The sequence below is a fragment of the Plectropomus leopardus genome, chromosome 5 (assembly GCF_026936395.1).
Source record: "Plectropomus leopardus strain MGB_pleo_1.0 chromosome 5, ASM2693639v1, whole genome shotgun sequence".
In the NCBI taxonomy this organism is placed as follows: Eukaryota; Metazoa; Chordata; class Actinopteri; order Perciformes; family Serranidae; genus Plectropomus; species Plectropomus leopardus.
The window spans coordinates 35130162-35156478 of NC_142180.1; the positions used below are offsets into that span (position 1 = coordinate 35130162).

Here is a 26317-nt window from a genome sequence, read left to right on the forward strand (position 1 = left end):
TACTCAAGAAACATTCGTCTTAATTACTGCAGACATAAGATGACAGTGGATCGGGAAGCTTTTACATGGAGATTATAGTCAGTGGGTTTAAAAGTAAATAGTTCCTTTTGTGCCTTTTGAATGTTTGCTTAATCCATTTTTCTTTGACCAAACTCAAGATATGGTGTTGTTTTTTTCCATCTGACTATGTTTTAAACATTATTTCTGACAGGATATCTACAGGGATTTACTCATTAAATTGCAGTTCAGTATTTTTTTAAAAATGTGATATTTTGACAACACTGTATACTGCCTATATGAAAAACATAATGTTGCCTCTATTTATTTGGTCTGTTATCTACAGAAACAGCCTTTTGCTGCTGTATATCTGTGACTAGTTTGATAAACAAGCGGAAACACTGTAATGTGGAAAAGATGTAGTATCCAGACTTGAAAACTCAGACAGTAAACATTTTGTTTGACGTCATTTACTGCAGTTGGGATTTATACAATTCATTAATGTCAAAAGATGATTTGTATAAATCCCAACTGCAGTCCACCCCAAAATGAAAATCAGTCATTATCCTTTCACCCTCATGCTGACAGAAAGTCAGGCAAAGTTTTACAGTCCACAAAAAACTGCCGGAGTTTCACTTGGAAAAGGAGTCGCATTCATCTCCCAAACAATAGAAGCGAACGGTGACTGGGATTCATAATGGTAATTAATAACTTTTAAACAGCGAATTATATCAACATGCTTTAGAAAGTTATGTTAAGTTGAGAATTTCAGCATATAAAATGTTGGAACGCGTTTTTCACTGAAAACGCAGAGGATAATCTTATAATTGTAACTTGCTGAGGAAAGCTGAGATGTAGATCAAAACTCATTTAGCAGTCCAAAACGACAAAAATGTTTATAAATTCGGTTAAATTAATCCATTAACAGACAGAGCCAGTATTAAATATGACTTTAAGTGAGCCAGACTGAAACTTCAAGTCCTCCTGAATCAAATGATGTATGGCACTTGATGCTGACTGCTAGAAAGGGTTAAAAAATCAATACAGGGGGTCAGGCGCCGCCAAAATTGCTCTAGGCCTTTATGGGTTAATTTCATCATTAACGCCTACTGTGGTTTTTCCTACTGTGGCATGTCACAATATGTTCTGAGAAGAAGCACAATAGTTACCGTATGTGTGTGTGAGAGATGATCTTTCTTACCAAAATACTCCTCAGATGGTGGGTGGTCCATGTCAAACAGCATCTTCTTGGTCAGGCGCTCCAGCTCGTCCTCGGGGTGGGCCATCGGAGCGCTGCCCTGAAAAACCAGAGAGAGGAACATAGTTGTGATTCACAAAGCCGAGCGAGGTAATGAGGAACATTTTCAGCGGTTTATTGCATTTATTTCCAGCTCCCTGATGAATGTCACCTGCGCTCAGTGCCTTACAAATGCTGCTTAAAACTGCAAGGATATATTGCTTTACAAAAAAAAACGTCCAGGTTCGACTTAAAGATTCACAAAAACCTGACTTCAATAAATCAGGATGAAGCGCTCTCTCAAGGTCAAACAAAACACATTGAGTGTAATTAAAATGCAGCGGACGGTCTTCAGCCTGCCTCCCTCCTCTGAGATATCTGACCCTGGCTCAGGCCCCAGTGGTGTGCAGCCCAGAAGGTTGTGCATATCCTTCTGTGCAATACAAGCATGTGGAAAAAAGTGTGACCCTGACTAATCCTTGTATTTTTGGAAAAAAATAATGATAACAGAAGGAAAAGGGGAGGCAAACATTAGAGGGAAGCTGCTTTTTAAGTCTTGTGCATTTGGGTGATAGGTCAGGAGATAGCTATTTTTTCGCACTCGGAGCACAAAAGACTTTAGGTGTGAGCTGTGTCGAGGCCTAATCTGTGAGAGATTTCAGAAGGATGACATAACTCTCTGAAGATGCCACTTCCTTCCTTTCCTTGTGAGCCCGGCCTCCCTCTTATCATGCAGTCTCTGACATCTTCCCGCTGTGTGTCTGTATGGGGTTGACGTGTCGTGCCTGACATTTTCTGCCAATCATCCGCAGAGCAGCAGAAATCCCCCATCCCCCCCCAGCCTCCAGCCCCGGCTCACGGCGCAATCCCGTCACAGGTGTGTGTCCTTTGCAGACACCCTGGAGGCCTGAACTTGACTCCTTTCGTGCTGCGCGGCTGAGCTTTTTCAGAAATCAGTGACACTCGGATGACCTTCCCTAGATCTGGGGCCGGCTGGATCTTTACAGTAGATTTGATTTTCAATATTGTAACGCGGGCTCAGATCTGAGCTGACCTTTGAGGTGTTCCTAATTGTGACGTCTGGGAGCAGGGTGGATGGACGCCACCGATCCGGTTTTGTATTTATTCATCCGCGGTTTACTGTGACACATAAAGGAATCAGATTTGTCAATAAGACATTGAGTGAGAAAATGTTTTTGTATTCAGAATGAAAGAGTAATTACAGATCGTGACTTCTGGTGTTATTGATGAGTACATTTGTATGCACGTAATTTTCATTCATTTGACTCATTGTGTGTGTGTCAGTCAAAGTTTCAGGAATAGAAAGAAAGTAGGTGTAAATTCAACAATGCTTTTTCCGTTAATATATTTGAACTTAATCAGGTAAAAGTCTCACTGAAATTAAAAACAAAACACTTTAAAGTTTTTATTTTAATTGTTTTAATTGTTACATTTTGAAACATTTGGTATTATCATTGTATTATCATTACTATTATTGTTATTATTATTATTATTATTATATTTATTATTATTTTAAAAAAATTCTGAGCATCACTGCATCATGGGATGGCGGTCAGCTGTCAGAGCTGGTTGGCAGACAAAGCTGTGCATAATTGTAAAGTGATTTGTCAATTATCTTTTTTTGTGAAACTCAACAGAATTTTAAAATGAAGGGAAAAAAAGGGATTCAATAAAAAAATTAAGAGCAAGGATATATATCAAGAGCTTTTTTTCCCCAATCTACTAAAATTAACTAAAATTACTCCATAGAAATCAGCTCAGACATTTTTTGGTCCTTCTGTACATTATTCGTTTCATTTCGTTTTTTACACCTTTATGTACACAGAAAAGAAAGAACCAGCCCCTGGAGAGATTATATATAAAACCAACCAGTGCAAATGTCTGCTGACTCACAGAAAAGACCATTTAGCAAAAGCATGCAGTGCACAGTTTTCACAGCCAGTTGTAAAGAGCACAACACAATGGTATACAGTATAGCTTCTTTAGGCACAGCGCAGGTGCACTCATGAAGAGTGATTCACTGCGGGGTAAAAGGTAAAAAATAAAGCATTGCTGAAGCAAGCATTGCCCCCCCACAATTTTTTTTCCATATTCTCTGATCAAAATCCAATTGCGTTTTCTTCTTGTGAAGCAAAATATTATGTTGGCTTATGTAAGTTTTTAACCAAGGAGACTTCTGGGTATCATGTAAACATTGGCGTGCAGGGACCGTGAGCTCTCGTTGGTCTTGCACAGGCGTGCACACGTGAACGCGGCTCCAACACTAGGAGAAAACAAGGCTAAAAACACGAAACCAGTGACGTTTTTCAAAACACCTTGTTACATTGGAGCTTCAGGTTACTTGGATTACTTCAGACGAGCAGCATGGAGACACTTTGTTGTTTTATTCTGTATTTTTTTTTAAGTTTGAATCCTGGTCACCATTTGCTTCAATTGTTGGGAGATAAACGCCTTTTCCCGGTGAACCTCTGTCAGTGTTTTGTGGATGATAAAACTTCACTTCATTTCCATCATCATGAGGGTGAGTGGCTAATGACTGACTTTTCATTTTGGGGACGAACTTTCCCTTTAAGTTAAATGACGGGGTAATAGACAAACACTGTATTTACTGCAGTCTATTTAAAGAAAGTGTTGCTGCTAATTGGTCCCACTTTAGTCTTCACATCATTTTTTTAACATTATGTGTGATTAAACATATATTTACAATACACAAGTTGGTTCAGCTCCAAGTGAAGCGGTAACAATGAGGGGGCCCTCAAACAAAATCCTGCTTTGGCCGCTTAAAAGTGTGGTGCCAGCCCTGGAAGCTACAGACTCTTGAAATGTTTTTTTCATTCAGACTTTCAACTTTTAACTTTAAACTTGGAAACAAGATTTTTAATTTGTGGTTTGAATGACGAATTCTGATCAATAATAATACCAAAACACTTGCATGTTGTGACCATTTTGGTTTCAACCTCTTGAGCAGTTAAGATCTAAGCCAGATTTAATGCAACTTTTTTGCTGTTTGAAAATAGTATGAACTTACAGCAACTTTAAAACATTAAAGGTGTTCATGCAAAAGCGCCGCAGGTTTGGTGTGAGGAAATGCGACGCTCTAAAGAGTTTATTTCCAGAGACAGTGAGAAATGCTGAGCTCTGATTACTGTCCACGATGTATCAAGCAGCGTCTAGGACTTTATGATGCATGACTTTTTGCTCGGCCCCGGCTCAGGATGCAGCAGGCCTGATAATGGAAGCCCAAACAGTGAGCCTCATTAACTCTGAGGGATCGACACATTCGACGTGCAAATCTCTCCGCCACGCCGGAGCGCTCTCTAGAGAGCAGCTGGGCCGCAGCTCCTGGATTCTTTGGCACCTTGTGCCTCCTATAAACGGCCGGGATCACATCATGGAGGATCAGATGAAAGGAACATTTCTGAGTGGTTGGCTGTTCCTCTATTGTCACCTCAAATTACATGGCCTTTTTTTAAAATAATACACAATGGTCAATGGGGGAGGGTGCTGAATTCTAATACAACTACCTGCACAAAAGAAAAGATAATAACGATATTCGTGCGCCTCAAAGAAGCGCTCTTGTTGTCAACAATCTGCTCATTATGCCTGTGTTGTTACTTTGAGACAGTGAAGAGGACGATTTAACACTGTTAATCTTAGCTCCACATCAAAAGCACACTGGAGAGGGAACGAAATGCTGCTATTACCAGAAACAGACTTTTGAGTTTAAGCTTCATTTATAGCTTATCCACTCTTTGACACCCTGCAGCAATGCACTGCCAGAGAGTTTAAAGCACCTTGTTAGGGAGTCTTTTGTGACAGCACGGAATAATTTTTCACTTGAATAAGAGAAAGAAATTGCTTCCCTGCATGCTTTATGATTGCTTCGCAGTTCCTGTTCAGCCTTTCAGAGGCAACAATAGAAACCATACAGCAGCTATACGTGCCGCAGACATTTTTTAGTTACGTCTGGCTCAGTTCAGTAAATTGTTTGCCTACGCCCTCAGGACACCCAGCCGTAGCTTCATTGAAGTTAGTGCTCAAATTCGGATGCGACTGGGTTAACAGCTATTTCCCCGGTATGTCGAGGCTTATAGTTTCAGGTCATCCGCCGTCTGCTTTGTAATCAGTTGTAATATCCCTGAAAAACATCCTGATAGCACATAAAATGCCATCCACTTGACAAACCGTTGTAAAATGCAAGACCACTTAAACTCAAAAACAACAATAATATCTGTAAGTGACCACTGTTGCGTGTCACCTGATGCAGCGTGACGGTGAAAGGTGAGCAGAGTCTGGGAGCCCATCACCGCTCGACTGCCACATCTATGAATAAAGCTGTGTGTGCGCCACCCACTGTGGAATTGGCATTGTGTCAGAACTGATTAAGCGAGGAGCGGAGTGGGCGGAGGGGGCTCAGTATGCGCTCTCACCTGATGCCCTGACAGCATCGTGTCCCACTAAGAAGCAGCAAACCTCGGGCTCTGTCTTTGCTGCAGTGATAGAGAGTGAATGGGAGAGACAACTGTTCTCAGGGCATCTGATTTTACACCTTTGTTAGTGGAGGTGGAACAAAGGAGTACAAGCAAACAGGAAGCGAGAAGTATTTACATATCATCGCCTACTGGGGTGCAGAACTTACAGATCTGTAGGATAAATCCTGGCAGAGCACGGCAAGGGTCAACTCTGCTCGTAGCAACAAAGTTATACATTACTTGAGAAAAACTATTAAACTGAAATTAAAATGTATTTCTACATAGAAAACTCTGTGTGGGTTTGTTGAGAAGTGTCAAAGGTTACTGACCTAATGCATTTCAGAAACAACAAAGTGCTCCAACTCTGTTATTTTGTCTTTTGGATTAGCTACAAGGAGTTTTTAACTGGTTATGAAACACTCAATTTAATACCCATGCCTCTATATGACAAACTCTTTCTATATAGATATTCTCGATGTTTGTCCTCGGGTTCAATTCAGATTTACGTCACGGTGACTGTGACAGCCGACGTTTACGTTTTCCCGGGCAAAGTTGGCAGTGAGTTATAAGTTAGTCAGTTACAGGGGAGCAGGGGGAGGTTTCTTATTTTTATTTTGATGTCATATTTTATGGTTATAGTTGATACTGAGGTAGGATCAGCAAAGAGAGAAAAATTGACCGAAGAACAAAACTAGAATTAGCCGCCTCACAGTTGTAAACCTCCGCCAACAAGTAAAGTTACAGGTTATATCCAGGTGTGCCACAAGAATGGGACGGATATGAGGTCACAGTGACCTTTAACCACCCAAATCTCGGTCTGTCAGTGTAAATGCATTGATCATGACACAATTAAAGTTCATGCATAATGTGTTACATTTTTTAAATCGTGTTAATCACCAGCCGACAGTCCTGTCTTTAAGAGGCTGTATGGGGCTGAGATTTAAAGCTGGAGTGATGATACAGCCATGTCATGCAAGTTTTTTGGGAAGGGGTCTTGATAACGCTACAAATTTAGGATGAATTTTGGCGATGGAAAAACAGCATGGCCATTTCACAGGGGTCGCTTGATCTCTGACCTCAAGATATCCAAATGAAAATGGGCTCTGTGGGTACCCACGAGTCTCCTCTTTACGCACTACATCTAAGCCCCATGCCGATTTTTTTGCTGCCAATCAAGACAATCTTCTGAGAATTGCTTTACATTGTAAATATGGACTTCATAAATGTTTGCAAAATAATGGTACTGAAAACATGTGATCAAAAGATGTGATTAATTGCTACCAGAGCTGGAAGAAAATAAGGGACTTTTCTCAACAACAGTCTGACATATCAAATATAATTAATGCAGCGGTGCTAATAACATCAATTATTCTGCAGAGCTGCCTGATCAGCTGATTTTCATATTGTCATAATGATCATGGTGACAGGTCAGATGGTATTTATCTTTTAATATGCGTTTGTAAGAATATAATGTCCCAACAGAAACTGTCTGAGTGTGCTAATACGATATTTTTCACAGCAGAGACTCATTCGGTTAGTTACACTTTTAAACGGCATAATCCACTTATCCATGACATGGACTTATTATTGATAAAAAGCCATTTATTCTATCTATCTTTCTATCTATCTATATGTGTGTGCTATATTACATAGTTGGGTAAAACAGTGTATTTTAGTTTTTTTGTGAAGAATGTTAATTATTATCATAACTTTATTACCTGCAACTTCCTATGAAGCTGCTCTTCATGTGGTTCAGCACTGAAACACTGAGGTGCTGCTGCAACCGAGCGGCAGCCTCCAGGGCCGAAAACTGCAGTTCCTCTAATGGCCACTAGAGGCTGGCTCAAAAAGTGAGTCGGTCCCCATCGACCTCCATGTTACAGTGGCCAACATGGAACAACAGCAACAAAAAGTTTGGTCTCCATAGCTAATTTCAACATTCATGACAACTGCACATGGATGATTTTTTTTTTACGTCTCAGGCCGCATGACCTCCTTATAAATGTGGACACCAACTTTGACAGATGCATAGCAGGCTGTTTGAACCCTACAGGCTCTAAAAAATTTTGCACAACAGTTGCAGACACATTATAGTGTATATTTCCTTATACATAAAGTGAGGACTATTTGAATTTCAGTTGAACTTTTGAGGAATCATGAACCGTATTTGGCTTTTTCTGCGCAGTTTAAAAGCAACATGCAAAGACAATGAGATTGAGAGCCACTGCGTAAACAGCACTACCCACTGAGCTGAAAGTGATAACCAGAAGGCGAAATCGCTGTGGAGAGAGAGGCCAATGAAAGACAGCTGCGAAACAACACTAATGTGTGTCTGTAAAACCTGCAGTCATCCATCAGCTTCTGTTTCACTTCCTGTAAACCCAATCTTGCACCCTAAACCCACAACAATTGTTTTACCTTTTTACAATAGCGTAACATTTCCTGCACGATCAGCACAAACTAAAGAAAGACATAATCACGCACAGACGTTTTTATCCACAGATTAAATGATGATGGACTTCACAATGCAGAGTGCTCTTTAGCTACAGCTTTAAAAGAGGAGCTTTAGTCAGCTCTCAATCTGACATCTCTGCTTTTTGTCTCACTACATCACAATGCTATTATTTGATATGGACACAGCTGCTTTGAAATGGCTTATTAAATATAATAATAATAATAACAACAACAGCAAATGGACCACTGCATTAGTTCGGGTTCATGAGGGATTGAAATGTTTATATTGGATTGGAGTATCTAAAAAAAGCATTTGTTGCCGCAACACTAAACGAGTGATTATAGCAGCTTAGGCGACTCTGTTTCACCAAAACAATGAAAGGATTGCTGGATCAGTCACACTATCCTTCCACTGAGTTACTCTGTGTGTGTGTGTGTGTGTGTGTGTGTTTTGAGCAGAGGGGGGGCTAAAGCATGTCGTGTGTCTGGAATCAAACATATGGGTTAAACACTAAAAGATGCTTTTTATTTGTTGTAAATGTGTGTATTAAGAGCCGCCGGTTTACAGTGGATGGCTTTATGTTGCTACACTGCAGAGACCTGTTTTCTCAAACGGCGTTGAAAGCCGGAGAATGTTTGTGTCACCGTCTGTGACACGCCAGCGCACTTCAATAGAAACCTTGAACAGCTCCTCATCGCTGTGATTCAGTCTTTTAAGACTGACCAGACAAGAAGCGGGAGGTTTATTCATGATAAAACAAAGAACTGCTCTGTTTTGATCACACGGGCTGAAGTCAAGATGCAACTTTTACAAGGATGCAGCAGATAGTTCACTTCAAATAAAAGTATATTAAAGGAGGAGTGTGTAAGATTTAGGGGATTTTAGCAGCATCTAGCACTGAAGATTGCAGATTGTGATCAGCTGAAACTTTTGGTTAGAACTCCTTCAGCGTTCATTGTTCAGGACGTTTTAATCATCGGGAGATGAATGTCTGAAAAGTCTCCTCTTCCCTGAATCAAAGCAGTTTCATGTTGCAAATTAAGGTTTCTCTCATCTTTTTGGCTCATCGCAGACGGGCCCAGCACCTCCTAAGGTGACTACAAACTTATTTTAAACTTGATTTTAAATCATTTCAAATGATCTTTTTATCTTTGCACCTCTTGTCTGCACTTTTGCTATTATTACCTGGAGGCTAAAAAACTTTGTTGGTGGATGCACCAGGTGAGCAACTCCACTGGAGCCAATAGTTTCCATCTTAACATCTGGTATCAAGGTATTTAATTAAAATCTGAGGTTGTTTCGTATCGGTGTGAGTTTGTTCGGACTGTTTGACAGCTCAGTGTCGGGTGTTGGCACTGCTGCTGAGTGCTAACTGGGCAAACTCTCGCGGCTGGAATGTCTGCCGATCAGGCACGAAGTCCAGTATCAGATTGCCGGTATAAAAAGGGATCATATTCAGGTATTCGAGGTGTGTACACAAGTTGCTTCAATTGTTGTAGACGTTTGCAAAAATTCACAGAAAGAATAAAGCAGTGATGTCTTACTGCACAATCCAAATCTTTGTCAAAACTTGCCCTTTTCCGCATGTGGGTTGTCACCTCGGAGGTTGTTGTTTGGGATTTTGAAAATCATGACACAAAGATCGCAGAAAAAAGGGGAGACTGTGGGCAAAAACAGCCTGCCAATGGCAAGGTTATAACCACAGTCTATATCTGGTGAGTCAAAGTCAAGTTATACCCAAAAAAAACATACTTATTATATTCTTTCTGACAATATATGTCCCTAAATCCGACACACTGGACCTTTAAAAACCATTAATTGAAGGAAAGTTGCTTTGTCACTGTTCTAACAGCTGCATTTTTAACAGCAGAATTTGTAAAGTCTGAAAGGACTCATGTTGGAGGCCTTATGTAATCCAGCTGATGAATTTGCTGCCTGCGATGTTAAACAGGTTATGAGTAATCTGTAATGCATTACACTTTGAGAAGAAGCATCGCAGAGCTTTGAATTAAGCTCAAGGCCACCTTCTGAGGAGGCACAGATAAAGTATACATTCTCTCCAAACAAAATAGGTCATGCTGTTTCAGCTCCAATTAAATGCCGGGAAAAAAATAACAGTCAACTGTTGGAGCAGCTGTGTACAGAGCAGCCGACGATAATTAAAAATTAACCAATTCCATAATTGACATTTTCCGCAGCCATTCAAATCGTCGCCGTGTTCTTATAAAAGGATGAATTTCAGAGTGTTCGCAGGAGAGTAATGTATGTAGAGGGGCCTTTCAATGTTTGTAAGATTGTGCGTGTGTAAAAACTAGGTCATCTGTTCGGAACTGACACATCCCCCTGCAAACAGATATTTGAAAATCTGAGAGTGTAGAGAGGGGAGCCACAAGCAATCTGAAAAAACAACAACAACAACAACAACAACAAATGACTGCACAAATTGTTGGGATGGAGATAAAACTTATTTGGCGTCTCTTTGTATGCCATTACAATCACATGAATGCAGCAAACACCAGATTACACAGGATGCAGGTTTCTTGGTTTGGGTGAGAGCTCAAAGTATTCCCTCCTGTGGCTGCATGGATCTATATTTAAACGCATGTGGTGGATATAATTAGGATTCATACAGGTTATGTCTTCAAATCGATGTATTGGCAAACCTGCACTTCCCTTTTGTAATACACAGTGTTGTCGAGCTCCTGTGTAATTTCGCCTCCAAACAAACCATGATATATCCGTCTGCTCCACCTAAACGACGACACGGTTTATCTGAATGACACCCTGAAAGATATCTGTTGACCAAAACGCTACCACTAACATGCTGGAGCCAACAAAGCCCCATCCACTGACAGATGCTTCTCTGATGAGAAAAAAAATGTTTAGAAAGTGCACACGTTTCATGGACTCTGAGCCAGGGGCGGATGAGAGTCCTTTTGTGGACGGAGGAGGATGTGAAGAGGGCAGAGAGGAATCTAGGTTCAGCAAATGTGGAAAAAGAGAAACCTTGTTTATGTGCAAAACAAGAGGAACACAGAGAGGTGCTGAACTGACAGGAGATCATGACCACAACGAGCCAGCAGGGGCCACTGTTTGTGCAGGTGGTTTCAGCTGCCGGGCGTCTCACTGAACCCAGAAATCCACACTTCTTCATGTGGACTGTGCTTTAAAGCTGCAACCATTAGTCGATTAATCGATTTTTCAACCATAAGAAAATCAATCTGCAGCTGTTTTGATAAAAATGAATCGTTTCAGTCATTTTTCAGCAGAAAAATACTAAAAAGGAGATATTTCCAGGTTTTAAAATCTGAGAATTTGCTCCTTTGCTTAGACTTGAATTGTACTGTGATTATACAGACATTAAAAGATAAAAATTCAAGTACTACTACATTTTCAAGGACTTGAAGAAAATAAATCACTTTAAAATGTACATTTCCATTAAACTAATAAATGATGTGTTAGCTGCCTGGTGTCTGACTGATCCCAGATATCCATAAACCTTCATGCAGACTGTGCTTTAAAGCTGCAATTATTAGTCAATTAATTGATTATTATTTATTATTTTTTTGCACATTTTCAGGTAATTTTTTTGTAATTTCCTTTTTTTTGGCCATGTCTTGTTAAACAACAAAACAAACCAAATTTCTCAGGTTTCAAAGGGTTAAAGCAACTAATTGTAATAAATTTGATTTTTAGGGGTTAGAAAATGTTGATCGGACGAAACAAGACATTTGATAAAGTCACTTTTGGCTCTAAGATATTGTAACAGCCCTTTTGAATTATTTTATATGAGAAAAAAAGTCAAGTTTCTCAGATTCAGGCTTTTTAAACATGAATGTATGTGTGACATTTTTCTTCACTCCTCTGCAACAATAAATATAAATTTTGGGGTTGTGGACAAATCATTACATTTGAGGAAGTCATCTTGGGCTTTGGGAAACACTAATCGACATTTTTCATCACTTTCTGACATTTTATAGAATAAAAACTGATCAATTAATCACAAAAAAAATCAACAGATGAATAAACCATGAAGATCATCTTCAGTTGCAGCCCTATGTGGTGGCAATATTGGCGTAATACTGATATCATAGCGCTGAATTTGTTAATGTCATATGACTTGGAGTGAATGCAGGGAGGTCAGCCAACCCAGCATGCCACAGTATCATAGGAACCACATTTAGAGCTGCAGAAGAATCCCAGTACTGCAGGATACATCTGCATCTCTTCACTGCAGGCCGGTCAGGAGGAGAGGTTGAAAACAAGAAAATAAACAAACTGCTCAGACATTTCAGATTGCCGGAGCTCACTGAACTGCAATGACAGGTATCGATCCGGCCAGTTATTTACCAGCCGTGCTGTTCCTCTCAGAGGGGGCCAGAGGAGGAGAGGGTGGCGGGGCCGCTTATTTATGAGAGGTTATGTGACAAACACATCTGATCTACTGACGGTTACCACTGACCGAATAAACCGGCCAATCAACAAACAAACAAACAAACAAACAAACAAACAAACAAACAAACAAACAAACAAACAAACAAACAAACAAACAAAACATGAAAGACAACACAGCCCTTTATTTCTGATAACTAACATGTAAATGAAAATATTAGCATTACTTCATTCAAGTGCAGACCCAATCTTTATTTCATTTTAAAATCATGTCACTTTTTAATATATTGTAATTATAACAATAATAAGGAATTTAGCTCTGCATACTTAGACCTTTTGGATGTAGCACATTTTATGTGCTCAATTTCATGAAGAATGGTAAAATAATCTGTGTTTTTTTAAACATATAACTTTTCTCTCTCTCTCTCTCTTTCCATATATATATATATATATATATATATATATATATATATATATATATATATATATCAAGCCAATTTGCTCAGGTTTTAAAGGGTTAAAGGCATTTTGCAAAGTTCTCTTGTAAACAAACAACTTTATGTTCACAGTCTTTATTTGTCTCCAAACCTCTTTTTCTTCATTGAAACAGCCTGAAACTACCGACGGATTCGCACAAAGCAGGTGCTCCACACTCGACGAGTACCCGAAAACTACACGGTGCACCGTCCATTTTTCAGCTTCTGGTTACATAATTCTGTTGTCCTCTCTGTGATTTTGTAATTAATTCTAGTGAATAATTTAAAGACTCAGTTAATAAGTAATCCTTTTATTTATTTAGCAGTCCTAAAATGACTTTTAAAAACTTTCTATTAATCCACTTTCAATAAAATCATAACACCTATAACCTGGTGACATTTCTAATGACACACTGATCATAAACACTGCGACAATAAAAAAATGACATAACTTTGAAGCAATCATTGCCATATTTGTGTCGGTCGTAACACAAAATGTCCTCAGCTCAGACCATTTATCACTCGCTGTAATGTGTTTTTCTTGTCGCTGGTGGCTATATTTGCATTTGAGATTCGTGTCAGGCCTGTTTAAAGCCTGAAGCAGCTACTGGAAGGAAGCTTTCTGATGTGTTGGCATGAGAGTGAAACATAAGGAGATCTGCTTTCCATCACTGAGCCCGAGGATCAGGTCAAGTGGACTGACCTTTAGTCTTTGAAACATCCAGTAACCAGAGCCAGCTGGGACCACCACCAAGCACCCTGTCACCCGACAGCACGGTTGTGGGCACAGCAGTAATTATATACAGTAGCTCGTGAATGTGCAATGCAAAGGGAACCAACTGATCCCTGTCAAAGAGTGTGAGTGACTCGTAGTGACTTCAGATGATATAACTGTGTGCACAGCGGACAGGACTGTGTGCAGGTTACAAGATATAAGTCCATCAGCTGCTATGAGCTAATAGATTTATTATTCCAAACTGACAAGAGCAGAGAGGGAGAGACGGTTTAACTGCCCCATGTGGCGTTTACTCTGCTCAGCCCCCAGAAGAAAATGTTGGCATTGCACGTTTCTGCAAACCACAGACACGCTACATTTGTATGTTTCATATGCATCATAAAAATGTTTCTAAAGTGACGCAGTGCATCAGCTGACTTTATATTTTGGAGTTGGAGGGGATGGTAGATGCCGTGACTCCTATGTGAGACGCCTGCTAAGCTGTTCGAGGCCAAGAACTAATAAAACTGGTTGTGTTTTAGTGACCCACTGCTGTTTTTCTAGTGGCTTTTTAGCCCCTGAGAGTGGGTCTTTTTCACAACTCTTTGCTGTTTTTTCACTTTGTGACTGTTTCTTTTTACTAAATTTTACTAAGTGAAGCAAGACAGGACAGGTGAGAACAGACTAGACAGAACAGGACAGAGCTAAATACACTGGGTGACGTGACAGGTTTGTAAACTGACAAACAGAAAAACAAAAAGCGGTTGTTTTTTACAGAGACAATGCTGAATTTCTGGCCGGGGTAGTGTCACAAAAAGCGGGAAATTAAATCCAAAGTATAATCTTTTCCTAACCATACCTAAGTGGTTTTTGTGCCTGAACATAACCACAAGTTGCAGCATTGTTGAAACATAAAGAAAAAAATGAAGTTTCAAAGTATGAGCTACATGATCATAAACAAATTTGACGTATCCGCAGTTTGCAGAAATGCATCATTTATTCTGTCGCTTGGGTTGCTTTTTCTGCAGCATGTGACATTGTCTCTGCTATGAAAAGCAGATCTTTATCTTGATATTTTCACACATCATATATAATATTTTTTTTAAATTCTGGTCATTAGAATGGGGAAGGCTTTACACTAATACTGTGACTGTATAATGGCACACTGTATGCATGAAGTTCAAACAAACTTTTGGCTCTTAAAGCTCGAGTCTGTAAAGTTTTACAAATTCTCCCCCAAACCCTAAAATTACTGTCCAACTCACTATTGATATTTTGAAACCTCACAAAGTTCACAGCCTAGTTTGAAAACATCAACAACAAATTGTCATGCACATCCCTACCTGATGCCTGATGCTGCTTTCAGTAAAAAACATATCCATGATGTTTATGTGCATAGAAAATAGTGCCTTCAAGAGGGGTCGTATTCACTGTGTTTACGAGAGGAGTCAACTTGAATGACCCACTGCTGTGGTATTCAGTGCTCAGAACCTCCACTCATGAAACATGCTGATGTTTTTGAAAATGCTAGAGTCAGTTACTTTTCCATTTTTTAAAAAATATATCGATTCTCTGAAACGCAGAAATTGCATCATCATTGATCATTTTGAAAACAAAACAGTTTTGCCTGCTTTATTCTCAGGGCCCGTTTACACGGCTTCGGTTGTTGCATGAAATATTAAACTTTATTTGCTGTTTGGCCTTTTGTTCACATGACGACAGGGCTTTTGGCGGCCTGAAAAAGCAAACTTTTGAAACCGGGCTCCAGAGTGTAATTTTTGGAAAATGCAACCCTCTCTGTCACCGTGTAAACTGCTTGCGCTTTGAGCGTGCACGTGGTGTTCTTCTACGGTGTGTCGATACAAAGTTACACTGCCAACTACTGGCCTGGCATGCATACTGCAGCGTTTTTGCAGATCCGTGTAACAAGGATCATTTTCACAATGTTACCTCAAGAATGAAGATTTTTTTTAAAACCTTGGGGGAAAGACTTTTGCATTTCCAGTAGTTCTGTTCTCAAATAAAAGTGGCCTAAGTCCCTAAGCAGCAGTAGGTATGTTTACATGGATCTTTATTCCTCTAATAATCAGAATAAAAGTGCCTCAAAGAACCATCTCAGTCAGAAGAGACTGGCCTGGACCGACTCAGAAATATATCAATGCAGCAGCAAAGGCAGGGAAGAAAAAGACTGCTATCAAGTAAACAATGCATATTTCAAAATTTCAAGATGGTCAGCTTTGCAAATGTTTTATGAGGACATCAGGCCACGAGGAAATATGCAAACATTTTGGCGAGTAACACTGAATGTAAACAGAAACTTTGTTCATGAAAAACTCCACAGCGTGTCTTTAAATCGCTTGAACTCCGAGCATATCATGTACTTGACCTCATATGTATATATGCATATATATGTAATATACACGTCAGTACGACCTCGCCAGTTCCATTTTAAGGCAGCGAAAGCCAAAACAGAAACTTTTCTCAAGTAAATCACAATGAAAGTTGTGCCTTCTTTGTATAAAACTAAATTCTTGAACAGTATAAAATAAAACAAAGACATTGTTGAGCGGGCAGAGCAGCTCACAGGTGTAATTGAAATATTCATACTTAGATGTGAGTGGGTGTGCTTTTTAAAAACCACGACTCATTTTGTTTTTAATTGTGCTGTTCAGACAATATCACTGTCTCAGAAACTGCACGGAATATGTTCTAATTATAGTTTCAGGTTCATTAGTTGTTCCTTTCACACAAATTGAATACACACACACACACACACACACACACACACACACACACACACACACACACAAAAGCTTAATTTAGTGGTGGCATTTTTTTCTGAAAGCTCCACTTAACATTAATTTGGCAGAAATTTCTACACGGAAATAGAAATGATTTTGTCCTTAAAAAACACGATGGCATTTAAATAGAACTTAAAAAAACAAATGTGTTGAGGTGCAGAGTGAGAATTAGAGGCTGCTTTTTCTGGTGTTCTGTTAAAATAGAAAGCAGCTGTAAGGAAATCTAAGGAAGCATTTATTTCTTTTTCGTGTAGCTTGAGGGAATCTCTGTCAATAAAAAACAAAAATATGTGGATGAGCTTTTATTGTAATGGTTCGATGGTGCTGTGAAAAAAATAAAATGAATTGGGTTTAGGGAAGGACGGAGAATGTGTATTATATCAATCACTGATCTGAATCAATCTTGTTTTAATAAAGGCTACTTCAAAAAATGGAACCGTTAATCTGTCAATTTTCTACCACTACACAGTTTAGAAAAAACATTTTGTTTGTTTGGTGTAGAACAAAGTGCAATTTGTTTCAAGGTGCATCTACACAGAAAAGATCACAGAGCTGCAGATAACATGTCTTCATCTTGTCTAAGCCCTGGGCCCTCCCTTTGTAGTTACACGTGGTAACTCTGCACCAGGCAAAGACTCCTCTCTGGTGATCTGGAGCAGAGCTGGTAACCCAGCACTCAGTCAGCTTCCTTATTTTTAGGGAGGCGTTCATAGTTCCTGAGTGTAGGGCAGCTGGGGTTAATCACCTGAAGAGAAGTCATCACGTATGATGTAAACACAGCAAGTGTTTGCACCTGATCAACTTTCCAGAAATAACTATAATCACCTCTTGTGCAAAGAAAAGCTCCTTTTACAATGCAGAGCAAGGACTATCTGAGTTTTTTATGAGCTTAAAAAAAAAAAACCCAAAACATCTTTGAAGGGGTCCCCCAAGGGTCAAACCTGGGTCCACTTTTATTTCTGATTTACATGAAACCTCAGGTGCATATTTTCCACAGACTATATAGACTACCATTTATATGTGGATGATATGAAACTGTAAAACGCAATACAGCCTGGTAGTCCCTGAGTACTAAATTATGTCTTGCCTTGCTGATATTAAGAACTAGATGTCTAAAAGGGTCCTGCACTTGAGTGACTACAAATGAAAGATCCTTATAATTGCCCTTACTGGTCCCAGTACTTGCATTATTAACAGTCTCAAGTCTAGTCGGAATGCCCTTTTTAATAATGTCAAACTAAAAGCCTGCGATCTGGGGTCACTTTTGAGGTGACTGAAGTGGTGCAGTCCTGTTTCATTCAATTGATTTATGTATTTTTGTATTAACTTTGACTTAATTGCTATATTTTTAGCTTTTTTTCAAGTTTATATTTTGGATTTTATTGATTATTTTATTTGTTGTTTTACAATATCTCCCTTTGTAATTTTGTTTTTGAAAAGCGCTAATAAATAACTTAACAGTATAAATTGTATGTACCCAAGACAATATATGGTGTGAATTTTTGTTAATTAAGAAGCATGTGGCCGTTTCCATCATGATATCTGTTAAATAAGCCTTGGCAAGAATGAACTTGTGTTCATGATGTATTCCAGTTGCACGTTTTGGTAAAAATAGATTGCACAAAAATCAGGAATTGCCATTTAAAGATAAATAATTTGTTGAGTCTGTCTGTACTGACATTCCTCCAAATATTTTCAATAATGTTTAAAAACACTCATTCATTTTAACTGAGAACACAGTGTCTCATTTGGTGGCATTGTATCCCCTTTGTGCAGGGGTTATTGTTGTGTGCTACAAGCTGTTATAAATTGACTTTTTTTCAGTTTCAGCCACATTTTCATAAAACACTTTGGATCGTGGTTATTTTTCACTCTAATTTTTAACCAAATTTAGGCTGTTAATCATCAGACGTCTGAATTTGAAGTTATCAGAGAAACAAGCTGAGCAAACTTAAGCAACAACTCAGCTCTAACCCCTGCTTTCCAAACTGTGCCTAAGAAACAATGATTTTTAATGCTTTATTCAGTGTTTTTAAAGGTTATAATCACCTGATCTGTTTGTTTTGGAGAGAAAGAGATAATTCAACTCGCTCTTAAAACCTTCTTTATAATGAACTTTGAAGAAATCCTTACCAAAAGGATCTGACTGCAATGATGGCATTGCTTCATCTGTTGTTAATTTTTTGATTGAGAGAAGCCTTGCAGCAGAAAATTACACATTGTATGTTTAAATAGAAAATGAATAAGTTAATGCACTATCAAAGATAATTTCTCTAGCAATGTTTACAGACAGCGAATTGCTTATTTTGATGGATTTTCACAGGTGTTGTTTACTGCATTCTTTTCGAGGTGGGATTTTTGTTTCAGTTTTCCAAGCACGATTTTGAGAGATTATTAAGGGTTCATGCCAAGCCATGTGACATGTCTAAAAATGATCTTTCGGATGCATCCTAATGTCACCATATGCAAATGTTCATGTGCAGGTCAAAAGGCAAAGTGGTCAGGGCTGGAAGGCAGAGAAATGTCAGAAATTTAAACATGTTTGACAGTTGAAACCATCATTGACCTTCGAGGGGGCTTTAACTGGCTGCAGGGATTGAGCAGTTCAAAAATAATCCTGCCCTGTCAAACGTCACTCAAGCTCAGCAATAACACAAGTCATCATCCAGCTTAGCTTTCCTCCAATTTCAGGATAGACGGGGAGACTCGTGGAAATTGGTATGTTAACCGGCAGCCATGAAATCTGTTAATTTTTTGGACCACAAAAGAGATCAAACACTGGTGGATTAAGGTAATTAAGCGTCCTTGGAGCCTGTTGAAGCTGTTCTCACACCTTCACTTTGAGTGAGTTTGGGGACTGGGTGCAGGGTGGCAGGGGTTGACGTCGGATGAGGTGGGGGGCAAAGCAGGGAAACTAATGAGAACAAGTCATGATCAGAGAATTTCATCCAAGGACTTCATCTTGGACTTCTAATGACACTGACCTTCTATGAATACCCTCAATTATGGTCTATGATCTCTTGAATAAAGTCCTCAATCACAGTCACAGACCCCCCACCAAGAAAGCCTCGGGTATTACATAAAATCAACATTAACTCTAACAAATATGTAAATAGTTCCTTTAATTGACTATGTTTTGGTTTATTCGCACAACAGATTAAAAGAGGCACAACCCACTCCTTTTAAGTAGATTTAACACCATTTGTAAGAGGTTACGAACATGTCAGGACATCGGGTCAAGCGGAGCGATGATCACAAAGGCAAAGTTGACAGATTTTGCTTTCAGTCTAATCTTGCTTTTATGGTGGCTGGTTTATTTTGGCGTTAAAGAGCTGCTACACTGGATACAAATAAACAAAAAGTCAGATTAGAGCCAAGGTTTGGATACTAAAGTTCTCGGGTCAAACATGATGTGACGCCGCAGAGTCATTTACAGCACATCATGCGGCTGAATCTGTGCATATGGAGCATTACGCTCTCGATATGTTTCAAAGCATACAAATAAAGCACACAGGGGGAAGCAGCCCATTATCCTGCTACAGTATATCCTTGGGAAAGAAAGAAAATATATATAGCTTACGCGCTATATCTGTAAAATTAGTGATTTGCTTTTATCTGAAATCAAAGAGATGCTCACAAATCTATTAAACGCCACCTTTTGTTTTTTAATAATGCATCATACTGGGACCAAAGCGAGCTTTTCCAGCAAAATGTAGACTTTTGTTCTGAACAAATATAATTAGACTTATTTTTAAGATACTCTGCAATGTTGAAGCTAATTTGTATTTAGTAAAGTACAGTCCTTGATGAGCTATTCCCAGAGGCTGAGAGGCCCAGTTTGTATTTTGAACCAGCATAAAATCCTTGAATTAAAGAAAACTCAAGGGCCTTGCACTTTCCAGAGATTGTCGAAGGCTGGATGTATTGAGATTAGAATAGCTGTCTCTGTGGCATACACCACTCTGTTCTGAGGGATGACAGTGTTCTGTAATTCTTCTCAGTCATGTACAGTTCTATAAAAAGGTCCAACGTCTTGCAATGCTGCTGAGGCTTGAGGCCAGTCTCACACCGCTCTGCCAAGATTAAATGCAATGCTTTTTAAACTTATTATGAATGTGGGGTTTTTTTTGTGTTTGTGGGTGTTTAATTATGTGTGCATTTAATGGTACACCGACGAGCAGTGTTAAAGAATGGACTCTTAGGATCTAAAAATTATTGAAAAAATGTCAAAACGACAGGCAGGATTCTCATTTCTAGCCGACGACTGTCAGCTGTCACAAACAGATTTTAGCAGCTGTGGTCGTTGCTAACAAAGCTAATGTGAGTTGTTTGAAACACTGAATTGTCTTTTTAATCTTTAATAAATTAAAGGTAAATTGTTTTGACTTTTAATCTATTTTAATAACAAGCTTATTTCCTTTTTTTTTTTTAGATTTTTCCTCCAAAATTGTTATGATTATTATGATTATTATTATTATTATTATTTTTTTTATTATTATTATTGTTATTGTTATTATTATTGTTGTTATTGTTATTATTATTGTTATCATTATTATTATTATTATGATTATTATTATTATTATTATTATTATATTTACTGTTATGTATACGCAGACATTTGCTGCATTTCAGCTCTATTTGAAAAGGTAACACACCATTTAATTAATAAATCTTTTTTTGACTTTCTCTGTTTTCAGTTTGGCATGAGAAATCTGAATCTTGCCTGCCCTGCTATGATTGGACAATCACTGTTTGGGGGAGGGTTTTAACAAACTAACTGTCATTTAATTCTGACTGATAAAGTCACAACCATGGGAACATACAATATTTAGAATTACACTGTAGCACAAAAACAAAAAAAATTGGATGAGCTGGCAGGGAGGATGTGAGTGGGGATGGAGACTGTAATAGGGGAAGATATTTTCTTTAGATATTTCTGTATTCTCCTTGTTTATTGCTTTGTTTATCACCTCTGTGCCTATGGCATTATTTAATTTCTTAATGACTCCAACGCTACAAACACTGCGCAATTGCATAAACCCTATAAATGAGTCTTGAATGCATAAGTGAAATGTACACGAAATATAACTCCTCAATAAAAAGATATATGAGAACAAAACAACATAAAGGCTTTTGTTATTACCTTTAGATTTGATTTTAGATTTACACATTTAGCTTAAAAAAAAGAAAATTAAAGTAATGTGCTTAGCTTTACAATGCACAGCGGGTAGATAGTCCACATGCATATGAGCTGCTGTTTATGAGACAAATGAAATCAGATGGTGTAAACCCCCAACAGAGAGGATCTTTCAAAAATTCATAAAGGTTAAAACAACTGTTTATTCTCAGCATTTCAATGGAAGATGGTAAGCAGCTCCCCAATGCATTGCCATCTGATGCTGAACAAATGTATGCATACCCTACGCACACAAACACCCCAATGTGCATTAAACAACACACTGGCACACACAATCGTCTACACACACTTGCACTCTTGTGCACCCTCACACACACTCAAATTCCTACTTTATCAAATAGTCTATAACATGACTGAAAAGATGCCAGAGAGAAAGAAATGACTTGGCCGAACACCAGCTTCACAAAACCAGGCTGTGCTATTCAGACCTGTTCTGTACTCAGGAGATGAGGTCAACACTTCATCAACAGGCGGACTGATGAAGTGATTTTAGTCATGCAGATGTTGTACTGCAGTGAAATCAGGATTCATACACATTCTGCACCAATACATTTCCTTGACTTTTTCATGACTTTGAAGCAAATTGTCAAGACCATACATTCTCTGAAACAACCATTGATACTCCTTATCGGTTCTTTATCATTGCAGATTTTAAAAGAAAAAATATGTTTTTTCTTTTCTTTTTTTTTAAATGCAATTTGTTGGCTTTTTTAACTTAAATCTTTTTTTTTTTTTTTAAATATTTGAGTGATTTTTAAAAATTGTTGGATTTTAAAATTTCTGATGCTTTCCATGACTTTCCAACATTTTCAAGGTATATTTAGGCCTTGAAGTTGCTATTTGCAAATTCCATGACTTTCCAAGTTTTCATGACCGTACGAACCCTGTAAAATCAAGCTTTAACTCTAGATTCTACATGTTTAAACTCTCAACTAGTCACAGAATTTGAGAAGCGACTGAAAGAGTTTTGGATACAAGTGTCCAAAGTTAGTTTCCTTCCCATGGTGTCTGGGCTCAGTCTTTGAGATAGAGGAGCTCAAATATCCCAGAGAGGTTTGAAGACTGCTTCGCTTTTCACAAGAGCAGGTCGAGGTGGTTTGAGCGCCCAATCAGGACGCCTCAGAGACTCGTCCCTGTGGAGGTATTCCAGGGATATCTAATTGGAAAGAAGCCACAGGGCAAACCTAGAACACGCTGGAGGGATTAGATATCCCAGCTGCCCTGTGAACGCCTCGGGAATCTCCAGTAGGAGCTGGGAGACACGGCTGGGGAAATGGACGCTTTGGCTAGTCTGCTTAGACCAATGCAACCCTTCCAGAGCATGAAGTGGTAGAAAATTATATAACAGAGTGGATGGATAGAAGGATGGACCGGTAAATGGCAGGATTGATTCTTGCTGCAGCCACAACTATAGAAATCTTTCTCTGTTATGACCAATATGTATGTAATATGTTGTTTTTTGCAGCTATGTTCACAATAACTCAAAATTCCGGCAACACATTCACGTGTATGAAGCTATGTGATAAAAAACAGTCTTACCTTTGGTGGAACAGCTGGTCCAGAAGTGTAGGGAGCCAAGCTTGGCGGTACATCTGTGATGTAGGTCTTCTTGGGGCCTGGAGGTTGGTATGCCTGGGCGGGGGCCGGCTCAAGTCTCCTGGGGCCACCTTGTTGGGGTCCTCCTGGATGGTACTGATCTTGATATGCCCCCTGAGCCATCTGGGAGAAGCCAGGCTGTGGTGGTCCGTAGGCAAAGTCAGGACCTTTGGGCTGGGCGGGCATGTACTGCACCTGCGCAGGGCTGCGCATGGGCTGCTGGCCATAGTTGTGCCCCATTGGGGCTTGATGCTGGGGGCCGGGCTGGGCCGACCTCACCTGGACATTGAAGGTGGGCTGGCTCGGGGTTGAGGCTGTGGCGTAGGAGGCGGGGACAGGCTGAGGAGCTGTGTGGCTTTGAGGCTTAGCCACTGGGCTGGCAGAAGAAGGGGGCACAGACGAGACTCCCCCAGGAGCCTGAGGTTTGGGCGTAGATTTCTTGGTGGCGGTCAGAGGCGGTTGGGTTGGAATGACCATTCGCTTGTATCCAGTCACTGGAGCGCTGGGGGTCGAGGTCCCAGAGGATCCAGAGTTCTGGAAAACAGCAGAAAAGTTTGTCTCTAGTTAAAACTAACAACCAAATAACTACATTTCACCACAGTATGTTGCACTGTACGGGCTGCAAACGGACAAATCTTAGTCTGAATCTAAGAGGAATACACTGAATTTGTCAGCATGTCAACATGATCACAATGACAACCCAAACATGCTGATGTTCAGCAGGTATGATTTTACCATGCTCCATGGTTCAGTACTAATCTAATTTTTAAAAGCGGCTGTCAGGCTGGCAACAAGCCATCAGTTATTGGTTGCCAAAACTGAAAATATGGTTGCCATTTTTAGTCATCTCATATTGTGAGTAATCCAGCTACTATGCAGTCGTCAGCTTAATACTGAAAATGTGACATAAAACACACGTTTAAAAGTTTTATTAAGAACTTTTATTTGTATGTCTTGTTAAAACAGTTATACACAGTATTGTCCAGCTTCTATCTTTGAACAGGTTGCTGTGGGGCTTCATGTGTTGTTTGTCGGAGTATTGCAAATCGGAGTAAATCGAATTTCTCAAAGTTGGACTAACACACGTGGACAATGCAATTGGGAGTCGAGCTCCTCGTCAAGTATACATCTCAGCCAGACTTTGAAGGGATTTGAGTTTTCAATTTTGGCTTAGGTGAGGGAAATAAAACTTTAAAAAGTAGTATTTTATATTTATATTTTTTGAGTATGTATGAAATGTACAGCGCCATCCATGTTGTCACCATTCAACATGCAACCCATTTGGCGCTTGCCAACATGTTTGGTATTTGATGTAATAGGTCAACAAGAAGAAAGTCCAATAGCAACTACCTGAAAGTAGGCATATCACCACCTACTGTGGTGGAGGTGGACATACTTCTGTCAATAAATCCATTTTTCCTGTGTTTGTATGCTGGGACAAGAACAGTAGTCCAAATAATGGCCTAATCGAGCTATAACCGCAGCGCCACTGAACTGTATTTGTAAACATACTGAGCCACATTGCTAGAATTACTAAAAGAAAACAACTGGAACTGGAAAGTAACAGGAACAGAGCAAACTGAGAACAGTTGCATCCAGCAGCTATTTACTGATACTGTGGTTTACGCTCAAATGACTATCCAGCCTGCCTCCCCGGAGTCAATTACAAGGCTACCTCGACAGCAGAGGCTCTACACCGTCCACGACCACCCATAATCTATGGCTAATAAAGCAGGAGGGGAAGGGATAAATTGTTTGGTAGAGGACGGCGTGACAGCAGATTGGCAATGGCACATGACACTTGTGCTGACTCCAGCTGCTTGGACGGGAAAGATGTTAAATCACTGAGATTTGTAGCGCCGGTGTTCCTGGGAAGAGATGGCTGTAAAGCAGCAACACGAGCCACTGCTGGGATCCTTCGCCGTCTGAGCAACTGTGGCATTTTGATCTAAAGGCCGACGGTTTGATACACAGGCCGAAGTACGGCAAAACACGGCAGCGAGTAACACGGAATAACAGCGTTTCAGTCAGATGTCAGAGGCTTCTGCCCTGAGTGTCTCTCATGTAAGTAATAATTGTTTTTCACTACCACTACATATCGGTGTCAGACGTTCAGCCAGTCTAAAAAGGGTCTATCATTAACCTTGGATGGCCTTATTAGGTTATTGCCTGCAGCCAAAAATCAGAGTCAATTACTAAATTTGCTGCACTAGGGGAACAAAAATGAACACTTGTAGTCTTTAGACCCTTTGCAACTCAGTTTGATGAGATGTCTTCTAAATTGGGGCAGAGCAACAATTCCAATCGATTTCCCTTAAAAGTTGATCAAAGCCTGCTGCACAGCAATGCCCCATATAGCTCCGTTTCTCTGCACTGCTGAACGCCGCTGAAGATCTTTGCCTAAATTGAATAAGAAACAGTTGTGTTGTAATGCCATCAGTGAAAAAAAAGTATACAGTAAAAAATTCTGTGATCCTAATAATGTGTCGAGATAAAAAGAAATCCAAGTTTTGGTGAAAGAGGGTGCATGCACCAACTTTGTCTAAATCCCATCTAATCTAAGTCAGAGGGGAGCCCCTGGGGAACCGTTAAAAGCTCCAGAAAATATTTTCTGCTCTCAGTCTGATTTCTGTCTCAGTGATTAGTGCTGATGTTTATTTAAAAAGTGTGTCTGTCTGCATATGTATGGAAAAATCTCCACCGTGCCCTTTAGGAAGTGAAATTACTTAATTTAAATGTTTCATGGGTTTTAAATACTCTAGATTATTAATTTATCTTTAAGGCCTTAGAACCTACAGTAGCATTTAGTTAGCCGAGCACTGGAAATGCAAATTGGCCCCCTCAAAATAATTACACTGTCATGGTACATTTTCCACAAATTACATTAAGAGAATGGATTCACCCCTTTTTCGGAGGGTGATGAAACTAATCAAATGCACACGACCTGAACAAAAATAT

The 26317-nt window shown here is 39.5% G+C and overlaps 1 protein-coding gene across 4 annotated transcripts in view; it reads right to left on the reverse strand.

Annotated features, from left to right (window-relative positions):
* lpp (LIM domain containing preferred translocation partner in lipoma) overlaps positions 1 to 26317 on the reverse strand; it is a 191538-nt gene that overhangs the window by 52546 nt on the left and 112675 nt on the right. For all 4 annotated transcript variants that reach the window (XM_042483690.2, XM_088078082.1, XM_088078081.1 and 1 more), the window contains 2 exons: positions 23303 to 23893; positions 1199 to 1295 (listed from right to left, as the gene is read on the reverse strand). In XM_042483690.2, coding sequence (XP_042339624.1) covers positions 1199 to 1295; positions 23303 to 23893 — 688 coding nt within the window. The remainder of the gene's footprint in view (positions 1 to 1198; positions 1296 to 23302; positions 23894 to 26317) is intronic.